The 15,873-nt window shown below is 43.6% G+C and overlaps 1 protein-coding gene across 2 annotated transcripts in view; it reads right to left on the bottom strand.

The window, feature by feature from the left end:
- POGLUT2 (protein O-glucosyltransferase 2) overlaps positions 1-15,873 on the bottom strand; it is a 110,353-nt gene that overhangs the window by 19,062 nt on the left and 75,418 nt on the right. For both annotated transcript variants that reach the window (XM_083168649.1, XM_083168648.1), the window contains exons 7-8: positions 2,364-2,573; positions 295-384 (exon numbers count right to left, since the gene is read on the bottom strand). In XM_083168649.1, the coding sequence (XP_083024775.1) occupies positions 295-384; positions 2,364-2,573 (300 nt within the window). The remainder of the gene's footprint in view (positions 1-294; positions 385-2,363; positions 2,574-15,873) is intronic.

Genomic DNA, 15,873 nt, shown 5'->3' with positions numbered 1-15,873 from the left:
ACACTTATCAGTCATGAAAATGATGAGAGAGAGAGAGACATGAAGGCTGCACTCATCGGGCCTGCATTTGAATAAACACTGGAGGCTGCATGAGCTTTTGATACATTTTGGGTTTAATGACCCGCTATCAGGCAATACAGTTATCTCTGCCAAATAAGTCAATGTTAAAAAAAATTAAAAATAAAACAGTTTACAATTCCCAACCCTGAGATATTTACATAGAAAGCCCAAATGCTGGGTACACAAGGCTGACACATGTTTATGTTACATAGGGTTGCATTAGATAATACTTACTTGGAAAAGCTTAAAATAGTAACAGAAAATGTGGTCACCCATTAAATTGTTTCTTGCAAACTCCTGTGCAGCTTGTGCAATTTCTTTTGCCTATGAAACAACAGATACAGGCTCTGTAAAACACTTTCCAAAGAAATATTAATGCTCCAAAGCAAAATCATACATAGGACAATATAGCTTCTAGTGTACTGTATATCATAGTACAGGTAATGCACTGGTGTATCTATAATGGGTAAAAGGTGTACGGTGAACATGGGGGGGGCACACACCATACACCAATTTAATTATCACCGCTCTGTCGGCCCGGCTGCAGCACTGGAAAAAAACACTGGGAAAATGGCCACTGTGGCCATTTTGCACGACTCATGCATACACAATAGAGTTGTCCCCAGGAACTAGTGCAGGCGCCATGTTCCCGGAGACTTGCATACTCGCAGTAGACTCTGGCAGAATGAAATATGCTACTACACAACCAGAGAGGAGGGGGCCGATTTGGAGCCTGCACAAGGGCCCTGAGGTAAAGCATCCTTGTAATCTAGAAAATAACAAAGGATATTTCACATAATAAATATTTATTCCTAATGAATATTGAATTACAATTTAGCAATTATTTACAGGAGTTTATTCCTAAATTAGCATCTGCTTTAGAGCATTTTATGCCCATTTAAATTATTTTGTTTTTATATATAAGGTAAGGGTAAGCTGGGGCTTCTAACATGCACTGTGGCATGGTCCAGCTATCGCTTAAGTAAAGTTGTAGAACTATAAAAATAAACATAATAATAAATGTATCTTGACCCAACTAGAGAAAGACAGGGAAGAGGTTATAAAATATTTATTACCAGTACATTTATGGACAGGGGTTAAAGTGATGAAAAACGGGGTGGAATTGTTTCAGTACCTGACGTGGTGAGGTGGAAGTAGTTCAACCTCCTCCCTACAGTAACAGAAAGGCATTATAGATTGCAGGGGGGGTGTTCCAAAAGCCCTGCCACTGGCCCCCTCCCCTACTGGGAGGAAGATAAGCGGACGGAAGGAAATTAGTCCCCCCACCTATACAGGAACACTTTAAAGGTCCATACACACTGGGTGACTGTGGCCAGCGTGTAAGGACAGCGATGATCGCTATCATCACGGGGGGGAAAGCCGCTCAGTGTGTATGCTATCCCTCTGCCCAGCACCGTCAGCGGGGAGAGGATGGCTTTGCATAGCACAGCGTTATGCAAAGCCATCCTCATAACCGCTCATCTGCTGGTATAACCAGCAGATGAATGGCTTTCCCGGTGATGATGCAGGAGCTCGCAGCAGCGCTCATCGCCAGGGCACACACACTGGGCGGCTTTGAGCTGAAAGCCGCTCAAAAATGCAGTTTTGAGCGACGTTCAGCTCAAAGCCACCCAGTGTGTATGGGCCTTAAGCCCTGGTTATGGAGAATTCACTGTTGCTAATGCGAACATTGTCATCATAGTACATTTTACAGTAAGATCATTTCAATAAAGTAGGTTGCAGCAGAAATTATTAATGATTTATTTGTACATGAAACCAATAGGTTATTCATTTTAGATTTCAGAAGTATTCAGATTTATTCAAGTATGCAAAAGTATACTGGTTTTATTCCGTACAATAATGTAATATGTGTATGTCATGAAAAAGAAGTACCGGTGCTGTTCGTATCAGCAATTGAGTCTCAACATCAAATACACATTTGGAACGATTGATATACACTCAGATGAAGGCATACATAGAAACCAAAAGCCGTAGGTGGTGATTCTGGTTGGCTCGGTGAGCTGCGAAATCCGGTACACATGGGAACGGCCAGTGCTTTCATAAAATGCCATGGACGACCCCCATCCTCGCCGTCGTCCGCCCCAGACCGTCACAACCCCTGCTAACGGCTCAGTGACTATGCAAGTCGCTGAAGCCGTTCGCAAAAGGGAGCTGCACATGCGCATAAAATACCATGGGCAGTCCCCTAAGCATCAGCAACTTACATTAATGTGAGTAGATCAGAATGACCCCCTTAATGCATTCATAAAAGTTCTCAGCAGCAGACAGGCCTGTGTACTCACCTCTGCATCATGGTCTTTCACCCACTGGATTTTTTCAAGTAAATCACTAAGATCTTTCTTGAACGGCACATAATGTTTCCAGGGCTGGAGTTCCTTATAAAAGTGTTCATAATACATGGATTCTTGTTTAAGTATCACACTGTTTCCAACAAGGAGGTACGGCATTCTGTATGCTGCCACTGTTCCATCAATAAGGATCTGATATTTGTACTAAACAATATATAGGAAGAGAATCAAAAATAAATATATTTGGGATCAAAGGAGTTACATTCTGCATTAGTAAATAATAAGAAATGAGTTCTGCTTTCTTGCTTGGATGCCTGTAAATAAACACCTTTTATATTGTACCTCAGCGGTTCTCAACCTGGATCCTCAAGTACCCCCAACAGTGCACGTTTTCCACGTCTCCACACAGAATCACAAATGAAATAATAGCTCCACCTGTGGATCTTTTTAAATGGGTCAGTAAGTCATGGGTGCACCTGTGCACCTGCTGGGCGACCTAGAAAACGTGAACTGTTGGGGGTACTTGAGGACCGAGGTTGAGAACCACTGCTGTACCTTATATATTACATTTTTAAGGTTTAAATCAGGCATGTCCAACGTTGGCCCTCCAGATGTTGTGAAACTACACATCCCAGCATACTTTGCCACAGTTTTGCTATTAGAGAATGCTAAAACTATTGCAAAGCATGCTGGGATGTGTAGTTTCAAAACATCTGGAGGGCCAGCGTTGGACATGCCTGGTTTAAATGTTGATTTTATTTTGCTACACCAGGAAAACACTACTGCTGCAGAACAGCTATAAGTTCATAACCTTTTTATAGTTGGTATATTTACATTATTTTTCCGTTTTTGCTAAGCTACACTTTTTTTTTTACCCTCTAGCAGTATATGCTTACCTTTGTACTAACTCTCTGTACTATCTTTGTAATTGTATTGCTTATATTTTAAATAGAAATGGAAAATATTACATTGATAGTGTATTGTAACATGATGCATGTGTGTGTGTAGTGTTTTCTGTATCCATATGTATGATCTATTGTTAGAAGTATTGTACTATGTATATGATCTTTAAAATAAATATAACTTGGTCACATTTTTACAAATGGAAATCCTGTGACATTTTTACACGCTGAAAGAACAAATAACATGAAGATCAGAAACCTGTGGTATGTCCTAGAAACAGTTTATTGCAGAACATTACATAGTTTTGAGGGTAGGGCTGGCATAAAAATACCACAGGGACAACTACATATAGGTCCTTATTCAAATCTGAGCTCGGTGCACATTTGTTTGGAAAATGGGCAAACCCATGTGCACTGCATGTGGGGCAGATGTAACATGTAGAGAGAGACTTAGATTTGGGTGAGTTATTTTGTTTCTGTGCAGAGTAAATACTGGCTGCATTATTTTTACACTGCAATTTAGATTTCAGTTTCAGCAAACACCACCCAAATTTAACTCTCTTTGCACAGGTTACATCTGCTCCACCTGCAGTGCACATGGTTTTGCCCATTTTCCAAACAAATGTGTACTGAGCTCAGATCTGAATAAGGCCCATAGTGCTGACATGAGGCAGCATCAACATAATAATGTTTCACTGTAACAATAACACAGCATCTAAGAAGCTTATTTCACAGTTTGACCAAAATCCCAAAATGAGTCTAGCATGAATCTGTATCTATGGGGCAGTTTTATTAAGCCTGATGAAATGATAAAATGGCTTAATAAAACTACCAGCTACTAACTGTGAAGTTACATGCTGGGTTTGAGCAATGACAGGTAGGAGCTGATTGGCTGCTGCGTTATCACCATTAATTTTATCACTTCACCAGGCTTAACAAATCTGCCCCTATATATTATTTACTTATTTATTAACAGTTTTTTATATAGCGCACACATATTCTGCAGCGCTTTACAGAGAATATTTGAACATTCACATCAGTCCCTGCCCCACTGGAGCTTACAATCTATTCCCTATCACACGCACACAGATTCATTCTAGGGTTAAATTTTATTAGGAGCCAAATAACCTACCAGTATATTTTTGGATTGTGGGAGAAAACGGAGTACCCGGAGGAAACCCACGCAAGTATGGGGAGAATATACAAAATCCACACAGTTATGCCCATGGGGGCTTATTGTAGTTGACTCGGACGGATGCGTATTTTCGGACGGCCACCGAGAGTTCTTAGCCCAGCCTACCATATGGACCGCTCACACTGTCCGAATGCGATAAGACGCCAAGCAAATGGACCGCGAGTGGATGTTTCATGTAAACAACTCCCCTATACGCGCGAACCTCCCCCATCCTCCGATGGTCGCCAACCATCAAATGATGGACCGAGTGGTCAGACAGCTCCGAGTGCTCCATGCTAGTGCTTTCCGTGTGAAAGCAGGGCGGGCAGCTGGCATCCGGCTAGGTCAGCTGTCCGCCCCCCCACACGTGTGTCACGGCTGGATTACCATACGTACGCCCAGCATTTTCATGGGAACGCCCATGAAAAGCCCAAACAGCCCTTCACGCCCCTCTCCACCCCCTATTAGGATTGTTCAGAGCGATCGTTTTCTATACGGAATTCACGCCATATTAAGACATGCGCGGCGTACGCACATGCAGAAACGCGGCTGCACATGCACAAACACAATACATTGGCTGTCCGACCGAACACGCAGCCGTCCGACTCAATCAGAATAAGGGCCATGGTGGGAATCGAACCCATGACCTCAGCGCAGTGAGGCAGTAATGCTGACCATTACACCATCTGTACTGCCCCATGTATCAACCTCATGCACTGCATCTACAGGGAACACAACTAGTACCCCTATCACAATACAAAAATGATACCGCTTTCAGACCGCAAACCTGGGTCCAAACTGGTATTTTGAACACAAGTCCATCCTAGCTGAGACCCAGGTCAGACTCACCCCTTTCACACTGCACTTTAACCCGGGTTATTCTGGGGGTTGGTCACTTACACACTGGACCCGGGTCAGCCCTGCAAAACCTATGGGTGTCATTCAAAATTTACTTTTTTCAGGCTCACAAACATGACGTCACAAAGCAAACAAAAGGGATGGGCGGGGACTGGTCGCAGTAGTCACGGGATTCCAATATCTTAGCTACAGTATGTTTTTGTAAACCACAGCGTCTTTTACTCTTCCTGTCATTTGTCTGCAGATTTCTTCCTCTCCCCTTATATTCAGCAATTCCCTCACCTCCTCGTCTGACCTAATTGAGGGACATGGCTGTGCTACTACTGGAATGCAGGCCGAAATTCTGCCTTAGAAGTGTGCTCTGCAGTGTGGTGCTTGTTTTTCCTGGCTCTGGCTGCTGACCTTTTCAGAGGAGATAGAGGAATCATCCAATAGCTGCATTTAATAAATGCATTGTTGAATAAAATGGCAGGGACCTTTCAGACTGCACGACAACCCGGGTTAGAACCATGTTCAACCCTGGACAAGACCAGGGTTGAAATGCAGAGTTGCTCCACACGGGAATGTTGACAGTGGCGCTTTCACACTGCACCTCGACCCGTGTTGGGGATGCAAGGATACGGCAATAACCTGGGTCGAGAGTGCAGTCTGAAAGCTGTATAACCAGGGTCCGACCCGGGTCACTGTGCAGTGTGAAAGGGCCTTTTGAAAAATCCCGGGTCCAGCTGCCCGAGATTCCGACCCCGGTTAAAATAAGGGTTTTCCCCAGGTCAGATCTGGGTTGCTGTGCAGTGTGAATGGGTAATCTGGGACGAGCAACCCAGGTCCCATTCACACTATAGGTAGGAGTCAGTGTTAGCGCCAAGCACTGCCTCCTCCCCTGCCCCGCCCCCCAATGATATCAGCGACCCGGCTTATTGCCATGTTGCTGCTGGGAGGTATTGGGGCGTGCCAGGGATTGATGGTGGCAGGGACCGGGGTCGCCCATGGGAACGCCCATAAAACCCCGGGGAGTCCCCATGAAAACACTGTCTTCATCCCGGTGGCAGCAAATAAAAGTAAATTTCCACTGAAGGCAGGAGAAATCATTCCTCATAGCTTATCCAACAAACTAGAATGAGGGCCAATTACAAATGCCAAAAATTAGTCAGAAACAAGTGTCCCATTTCTGTCCGCATGCTAAGATTGACAATAGATGCCGGCTTATATAACAATAAACTCACACAGGATGCAACAGTCCCACATATTTGCATGGTCACCGGCCATTTGCCACCCAGAATTGCCGAATTCACATAAAGGGTCTGATTCAGAGCTGCACGCACAGGTTTGAATTCGTCCCCAATCCGATGGTGGGGCAACAGGTAAAGATTGCTCAGACCAGATAGTATCAAAGGCACTTGAGGAAGATACACCGATGATGACAGTTTTCAATGTTGTTTCACCGATAGTGAAGGATATCGATAAATACCCTCTGAATGGTGACTGGTAGGATGAGACGGTACTGTAGGGATGAGCAGGTGGGCGATGGTATTAAGTAGTGAATGCTAGAAAGCAATGGGGTATGATGTTAGAGATGCAGCTACACTGAAGACATCATTGCACTGACAGATTGGGACTGCCCTCCCAGCATCCTTATAGTAGTTGCTCCCAGCTGATAGGTTGCGTTCCAGTGATGTCAGAGTCAGGTAACAGGATCAGGGCCTCCATAAGGGGGGTGCTGTGGGAACAGCTGTCCCGGGCCCAGCCTCTCTGAGAGAGAGAAGGCCCCAGGTACTCATTTGCCCCCACGCTCCCCTATGCTGTGCTGTGTACCACAGTACAATATGCAATTGCTGATTTTTACTGGCAAGTGGCTAAATTGCACTACTGATACTGTATGTATAAGAATAGTTTTTACAAAGCTAGATGTAAAGGGCTAGTAGAACATTATAAAGAAAACAGGAGAGATGTATAAAGCAGTGAAATGAATGGAGATGTGTGCCAGTGGAGGTCACTTTGAGGTAACATTTACCAAATGCATCCGATAAAACTATAGGTAGCAGCTGATTGGTTGGGCAACTTTTTCACTTGCTCACTTCTCCACTCTTTTCACTGCTTCATACATCTCTCCCAATGTCTCAAAAGTTTTAATGGGATGAGAAGACAACTCATTATTGCGCACTTGCTAAAGTCTCAGCATTCAAATTAGAACTGAAACGTGTAAACTTTTTTATCGCTCAACCTCAGTGACATTTACATAAGCAGGGCTGTTAAATGCTTCCCAAGCTTTGGCATCACAGCTTGCAGTACCTGTAACTCTTGCTAGCATCATGACTAAACAGCGTGCATCCTTAGGACAATGTTCAGATGGTAATTTAATCAACATAGAAATGAGTTCCGCCTAATTGCAAATGATTGGATTTTATATAGTTAATTTTCCAGCACATCTGATTGCAGTCCTGATGAACTGGAGAGTTCCAGACATGGCAGTAATGGTAATAATATACCATTCTATGTCACAAAAGGTTCTCAATATATTCTGCCTATAAAAAGAGGAGCAGTTTAGTCTGAGAATCAGCATTAGCGACTTCACTTGCCACAGATACACTGACGGCTCAAATGAACTATGAGAACAGACCAAGCTGATATTTTTCCATGCCGATCTTCTCTATTATGACACCGCTTAAAGCATTTTAGCTGAAGAGAACTATATTGATCTATAAACGTCAGAAAACTCTGCTTTGACAACATAAAATGGAATGATGTGTTGCTTTGAGGAAGGGTAAATGATTCTCTTACTTTCCAAGAACCAATTTAGATTTATAGCTAGGGGACCAGGAGACGCGTTTTGTTTATTCATTACAGTATTTCAGAGTTTGTCTTTAAATGTTTAAAAGTTCTGAGGTCAGCGACCTCTTTATAGATATTTCACAGCTGAGTAAATTCACAAGAAGGCAGCACAAAGTGATAAAAGAACAGAGTGCTAGCAACAATATCCACATCAAACATTGTAAACATGGTTTTGCTTAAGTATAATAAAATGTCTTTATCACTTGGGGGTGGTCAGACTAATTTCTTTCTTCTAAAACAATAATACATTAAAATGCCTTCATCATCATCATCATCATCATCAGTTTTGAGTTTTGACTTCTGTCCCCAGTAAGCAACCTCATCAACATGGAAAGCCAAGTCTAATGTATAGTGAGAGGTGTGCAAACCTAAATAATTACACACATGTGACAGCTCTACCGAATGCATTTTATGCCTACGTTTTTTATGCAGTTTCTTTTGTTATAGCTGTTTAGCAAAAAATAAACCGATACAGGTGTAGAATGGATATACACATCCAAAGTGGATGAAGGGTTTAGGAATTACAGCTGTAAAATATCTAGATCCCTCTTTTTCAAGGAACTACATGTAATTGGACATTTGACTGCAAAGCTGTTTCATAGATACTGATTCTCTTTCTACTCTGGTTAGAGCCTGTTTGTGCTGTTCTCTGAATGGGGTAGTACACACCATTGTAGTAAATGTTCAATTTCTTGGCAATTTGTCACATGGAATAGCCTTTATTTCGAAGAACAAGAATAGAAAGAGTTTCACATGAAAGTAATTTTTTTCTGGCCATTTTGAGAGTATTATCGAAACCACAAATATGATGCACCAGATACTCAACTAGCACAAAGGAAGGCCAGTTTTATATCTTCTCTAATTAGCAAACCCATTTTCAGCTGTGCTAACATAATTGCACAAGGGTTTTCTAATCAACCATCAGTCTAATGCAGCGGTTCTCAAACTGTGGGTCCTGATCCCAAAGTGGGTCACAACCACGTCAGCATGGGGTCACGACTCTATGTTGGCGATCATCAGGCTAATGTGTCTTTGGAGGGGGGACAGGGTATAACTCATTAAGTAAACACCCCCTGCTTCCCTATTCCATCCCACTGTCACCCTTTTCCTTCCCCCATTACCCTCTGCCTCCATGTCACAAAAGTGGTCACTTCACTTCACTGACCACACCTGTGGCGGCCATTCAGTAGTAACTTGCTGGGGTCCTGTAATAATTTTTATTGCCTGACGGGGTCCCAGAGCAAAATAGTTTGAGCACCCCTGGTCTAATGCGATTAGCAAACACAATGTACCATTAGAACACTGGGGTGATGGTTGCTGCAAATACACCAATGTAGAATTTCCTAAAAAAACAAACAGATGTTTGCAGCTAGTATAATCATTTACCACATTAACAATATACAGTGTGTATTTCTGATTAATTGAATGTCTATAGATTGTAAGCTTGCAGCAGGGCCCTCCTACCTCCATGTCTGTCTGTTGGTACCCAGTATGTTCTATCATGTTGTACAAATGTAAAGTGCAACAGAATCTGCTGAGCTATATAATAAATAAATAAATAAATAAAATGCTCTCTTCATTTATTTAAAAAATAAGGACATTTCTAATTTACCCCAAACTTTTGAACAGTAGTGTACTTATTTGAAGAATCTCCCCAAGCTTGTGCAGGTTTCCTCCAGATATCCGGATACTGTTTTTATCCTCACAATCCAAAATATACTGGTAGGTTAATTGGCTCCTGACAAATAATTAAACTTAGTGTGTAAGTGTGTGCACGTATACGTGCTCAGGGCAGACTAGATGGGCCAAGTGGTTAATATCTGCCATCAAACTTCTTTGTGTAAAGTTCATGTTTAACTAGGTTTTGTATCACACCTGCATTTCACCATGCCCTATTTATGGAATTATGGTGTACAGTAAGTGCTACTGACCAAAGTCTTAATTGTGTAATACAAACCGACTGTTTTACTTCATGTGGTTTCCTTTTACAGATCAGTAATTGTAAATCGGTTAATTGTTATACTGCATATCTATTAAGATAACGGAGTACATCTATCTCTTTACAGTAAATGTGTAATTCATTAGCTGATTACATAGCAATGTTTTAAAAGCCATATAAAGATAACAGAATAACACGACAATGCAGATAAAGTGATAGGAAGAGTTTATATTTTACTATAAAATGATTTGAAATAGCGATGTGCAGGGAAATACTAAAAAGAATAGCAGACATGCAAATAAGCATTAATATTTAATAATAGATGTATTTATTAAGAAAAATATGATAAAGAGGTAAAAGGTATGTATATAGTTTTTTATGTGTATCTGAATCACAAACTCAATGAAACCAAGCATCTTTACTATTTTATAGCAGTTATAATAGTAAATTCCTTTTAAACCCAGTACTGCCACCTTTATACTGTAAGGGCGGTTTCACACACTCCGGCTCCTGCCGGGCGGCGAAAACACGCACGGCCAGGAAGCCGTGCAGCACACAGTAGTTTATCATGGAGAGAATGGCCACAGCCCAGCAACCATCCCTTCCAGTGGCGGGATCCGGCTGCAACCGGATGGCTGGGCCGGGGCCGTCCCGTGTGAATGGACACAATAGTGTCCATTCACAATTACTGTGCACGGCACGGCTTCCTGGCCATGCAGGATTTCGCCGTCCGGCAGGAGCCGGACAGTGTGAAATAGCCCTAAGATTCATCTATTTTAGTCACACTTAACCCTTTAAGATCCTGCTCGACTGGTTGGTTGACACTTTAAGTCACTATATCTCATTTGAAAATGCGTTGAGCTTAACTCAACCTGAATAAGCCATCTCTGCCGTTTGGTTTAGTTGCAAAATACTAAAAAAGATTGTTGTTAATATTATCCTCAGTGAATAAAAAATGCAAAGAAATATTTTTTCCTTTGCTTTTTTTGGTGCGGACCTCAAAAGGTTTAGACCACAACTGGAAGTCAGCATGTTTGACAAACCCTAGAGTGAGAATGTTATGAATCCTGACATGCAGGTTGTAGTAGTGATTTTTTTTCCAAATGTCTTTATTTATTAAAGCTTCAACATGTAATTATACATTATACAATGAGGATCATTCTGGTTGCAGCTTTGTGGGTCATCTAAACACCGCACGCACGAAGGTCCGCACACACGCAGATTGCACCAGCGCGCATGTGGTCACCGACCATAAAATGATGTCTACAGTGCTTGCAGTTCTAAGACACCTCTCTAGTGTCTTAGATCTGCTGGCTCCCTGTACGGGAAGAGGGCGGGCAGCTGACATCTGCTGATCTCAGCTGCCCGTTCCCCGCACCTGTGTCATGGGCAAATTTCATGGGAACACCCTGCGTTTTCATGGGAATGCCCATAGAATGCTGGGCGTTCCCATCAGCACAACCACGCCCGCCTCCCCATACCCCCCACCCGCACTGCTGTGTGCAAGCGGCCGGTGAAAAATCAATTCGCAGCGGCCGCTCGCACCAAGGGGCTGCACATGCGAATAAATGTTTATGCGCTTGCGCAGTTGCGAAACATGGCTCCCCTGTGCGAATGCGCAGGGGAGCAAGGGAACCTGAATGAGGTATGAATATGTGTAATAAAAGTAGTAAGTATCGTCTGCATTGAAAACAAAATATTACATACGTCACAGTTTCTGTAGTAGTGCTTTATCACAGTGTTTACCTTGTAGGCAACGGCTTAGCGAACAAGAATAGCTTATTTCATTTTTAAGACTGAAAAGGAGAGAAAATACACTAGCTCACTTATGCAATATGTCAGTTAGGTAAAGAGACAAATGTACTGAGACTTTGGAAACTATGTAAACTACCAACCATCTTCATCTTAATGATCTGCGCATGCGTACTATCTCCAATGCGCAGGCGCGAACACTCCACAACGCTTACGGACGGGTCTCTCCATGCGAAAAAAACTGTACACGAGAGTACGGGCATTGGGGGCGGCATAGGGGCGTGTTGAGGGGAGCGGCCGAAATAATGAGGGAAAATGGGCGTAAATATAGGCGTACACGGGGGTGTGCACCAAAAATGAACGGTGCTACTACCGCACGATCGGCTAAAGCACCGTTCATTTCGGACACAAAACAGGCGGCCGCCAACCGCCACCTCAGACCACCCCTACAGATACCTCATGCCAGCGTGCGCCTGGGTTTGCAAATTTACGCTGATTACTACTCAAACACATACACCTGAATGTAATAAGCAATGCAGCAGTCTATTAAGTCCAAACCATGATTTCACTACCTGCAAGCCACACACAGCACTCAAACACATTGGAAGCTTATCTTTCTATACTTCTCTACATGTAAAGGTTTGTTTAATTTAAGGTAAGAATCTTTTTAAGACCTGCTTATATATGCTAAGGTAGGTATTTGCTAAACAGTTAGACACATTCACTACGTGCTTTCATAGACTTTACACAGTAGCACACTCAATCTACACAAGTCGACATGTGTCAACGTGTTCACTCTAATACAAACATAGGTTTTGTATTTATGATACAATAACATAAACCACATCTAACACCTACAAAGGATGTTTCAGCAATGTTTTAAGCCCATGCCCACTATTTTGCACACAATCTTTGTATAGTACCCAAAATACAGAACTGTACCACTATCTGATCTGCTATGAATTGGATTTTACTACACTCTGGATGTAAGATGCCACCAATCACATTATTGCACTCACATCTCTCTAACAAAGGATTCCTACATCTGCTTATGACACTGTAAAATCATATATATGTAAAAAGTTAAACATGTTTGTCCACAAGCAATTTTATCATGTTTGGCCGATCTTTTTTTAGGGAGGACACATATGCATTCCTACACAAATGTCCCTTTTGACCCTTGTTTGTCTACCTCACCCACTCCATGAGGAAATCATTGTTCTGGACCTGTTTTTACCTACTAATGTAGGAGCTACCTCACCTGCACACAAACTGCTTTCTCACCTATTAAGTTGCTCTGCACATGTGCTGACACAAACTAATTAGCAGGGAAAAGTTGGATAGGAACATGTGAATGGCCATGGAGAGGGTTACACATGGGAAACTTCTACCACACTTCAAGAAATGCTCAAAAATACTCTGGTCAGTAAGTACACATAAATGTAGTATTTGTTTCACACAAGAAATTACACATACAACAATTGTGTTTTAATTGGTAAAATAAATTTATTTGCTGTTCAGCATCACAGCTTATTTGACACTTTAATGTCATAAATCAAATAAACAAATAAAATATACACAAAAATAAAAAATCAGCCAGAACAAGAGGTTGCATATCTCCAAACATGTGTTACCCTGCAAATGCAATGGTGAAAGAAATGGGGACACCAGAATACGTACTGCAACAACCAGGGTGAATACTAAGCAAGATACACACCACCAAAAATTTATCCTGCATTTGTAGAGGTCAAAATAAGAACTTTAATGCCCATGGCACGAAAATGGATCGATGGCCAACTCAAGAAGTGGATGTCCAGTGCAATTTAAACATTTGGGGTCCAACCACAGAGGAAGTGAACCAGGTCTCATTATTTGGGCCCTTTTTTCCCCTTTTTAGATGGGGCCTTGGGGACAGGGGCCTTTGGCTCAGATGGCTTGCGCCGTCTTCCCCTAGTGGACACAGGAGGGTCAGCAGAGGTGGAAGGTTGGGGAGCAGCTTGGGGTGGGCCAGCAGATGGGGGATTGTCCCTTAGGGACCTGGCGGTGGTCAGCAGCTCCGCAAGAATGACATTCTGGCGGCTGAGTTGCGAGATATTCCAACACCTTCTGCTGACAGACCGCAGACTCCTCCGCTCGCTGCTCCATCCTCTCCAGTATCACCTTCCACCTGGCATCCCATGTGTCCTGTGGCTGGGGGTGTCGTGTTGGTGGAGGCTGGACCACTTGCTCCACCTGTGGCTCTGCAAAGGAAGATGCTGCCGGTTCATCCTGTGTTTCTGCTTCTTCTAGGATAATAATTGAAAACAATGTCACCATCACATACGCACTAAAAAATATCTTTCCAAATACAATGCATTACTGTGACTTACCATCAAAAGCAGCAGCAAAGACCTCCACCGGGAGCTCACTATCCATATTGGATATCCCCCTGACCTCGGCCACATCAATTACATCCAAGGCCTCCTGCTCCAGGGGGGTATATTCGAAGCTCTCTGGCATAGGCCCCCTCCCGGTGGACATGCTGTGGTTGTACCGGTCAGTCATCTTCCTCTTCAGTGTCGTTTTGAAGTCTGTCCACCTACAAGTTTAAAAATACAAATATCACCATGAGATATGTGCACCACTGTGCTAGTGAACATCATGACTACGTTACATTTCCTAGTGTGGGTGATCTTATGTTTTTTAGCCATATGTGTCCCACACACACATTAATGTCTCCATTATGAGGCATTTCAGTGTCTCATCTCATTCATTAGGCCACTAAATGCACATACATAGATCACTATGCAGAAATGACATCATCCATGGCCAAATTATGCACCTCCACCTGTTGTGAAACTACACATTCCACCATAGCTTGACAGTGTGGTTATTATGGAGTAATTTAACTATGAGAAGGCATACTGGGATGTGTAGTTTCTCACCAGCTACATGTGCACAGTTTGGTCATTCTTGTTTCAGTAGCATCATATGTGTTATGATATCCGGGTGTCCTCGCCAACCCTAACTCCGTTGTCATCGAATGGGATTGGTGGCTGCGTGCTAGTGCTAGGCTTCGCCTATAATAGCCGCGTTCGACAGAGCCCGTTAGTCAGGCTCCGCCCCCGATGCCACCAGGTCTTGAGAGTTGACAACGCTGCCACCAATGTCAAGGATGAACAAGGGGATGACTAACTACCCCAAGAAGGCGAGGTCACCCTTGCTCTGTAGCAAACAGGGTAGACGTAACAATACGTAAAGATGTAACACAAAACTATACCAAACAGGTGTAACAATACACAGAGGTGTTTCATCAAAATCAAGATACGAGTAAGGGCAGTCTGGGGGTAGACCCCACTTATCTGTGCTCCGAGGAGACAACGGCAGCGGGAACCAGGGTACGGACAACTGGACAACGCACGGACACCAGGAGGACAAGAGACAGAACGGAGGACACGGCTGGGAATCAACGACAGGACGCAGGACGACTGGGCACAGGAACCAGGAGCAGTGGATAGGTGGGAACCAGGAACACTTGAGACCCTGAGGTGCAAAAGCTATAACCGGCGCCTGTCCTGGGCAGACGCCGGCTCTTTATTCAAAATCCCCACTGACGCTGACGTGCGCCGCACTGCCGGGCGCATGACCTCAGCGCGCCGGCACGCCGACGGAGACGCTCGGGGACGTTGCCCGGCAACGCCCCGATGCCTGCTGGCGATGCCGTGGGGACGGAAGCCAGGGGCGTTGCTGCGCGACGCCGCTAACGTCTCCCCCGGCACTCGTCTACACTGTCTGTCCCGGCGGGTCCGGGACAGAAGTGTAACAGTACCCCCCCTTGAGGAGGGGTCACCGAACCCTTAGAACCCGGTTTCCAGGGAAATTTTCTAAAAAACTCCGCTCTTAGCCTGGGCGCATGCAAAAACTTTTCTGGGACCCAAGATCTTTCCTCATCTCCAAACCCCTTCCAGTGGACAAGAAACTTGAGCTGACCCCTGACTACCTTGGAATCCAAGATATGTTCCACCACATACTCCTTATGCCCTCGAACCAAGACAGGTCTTTGAGTACGTG

The sequence above is a fragment of the Crinia signifera genome, chromosome 2 (assembly GCF_055691185.1).
Source record: "Crinia signifera chromosome 2, ASM5569118v1, whole genome shotgun sequence".
Lineage (NCBI taxonomy): Eukaryota > Metazoa > Chordata > Amphibia > Anura > Myobatrachidae > Crinia > Crinia signifera.
Note: the sequence above shows the minus strand (reverse complement) of the source record. Positions and strands in the feature narration are given on the sequence as shown.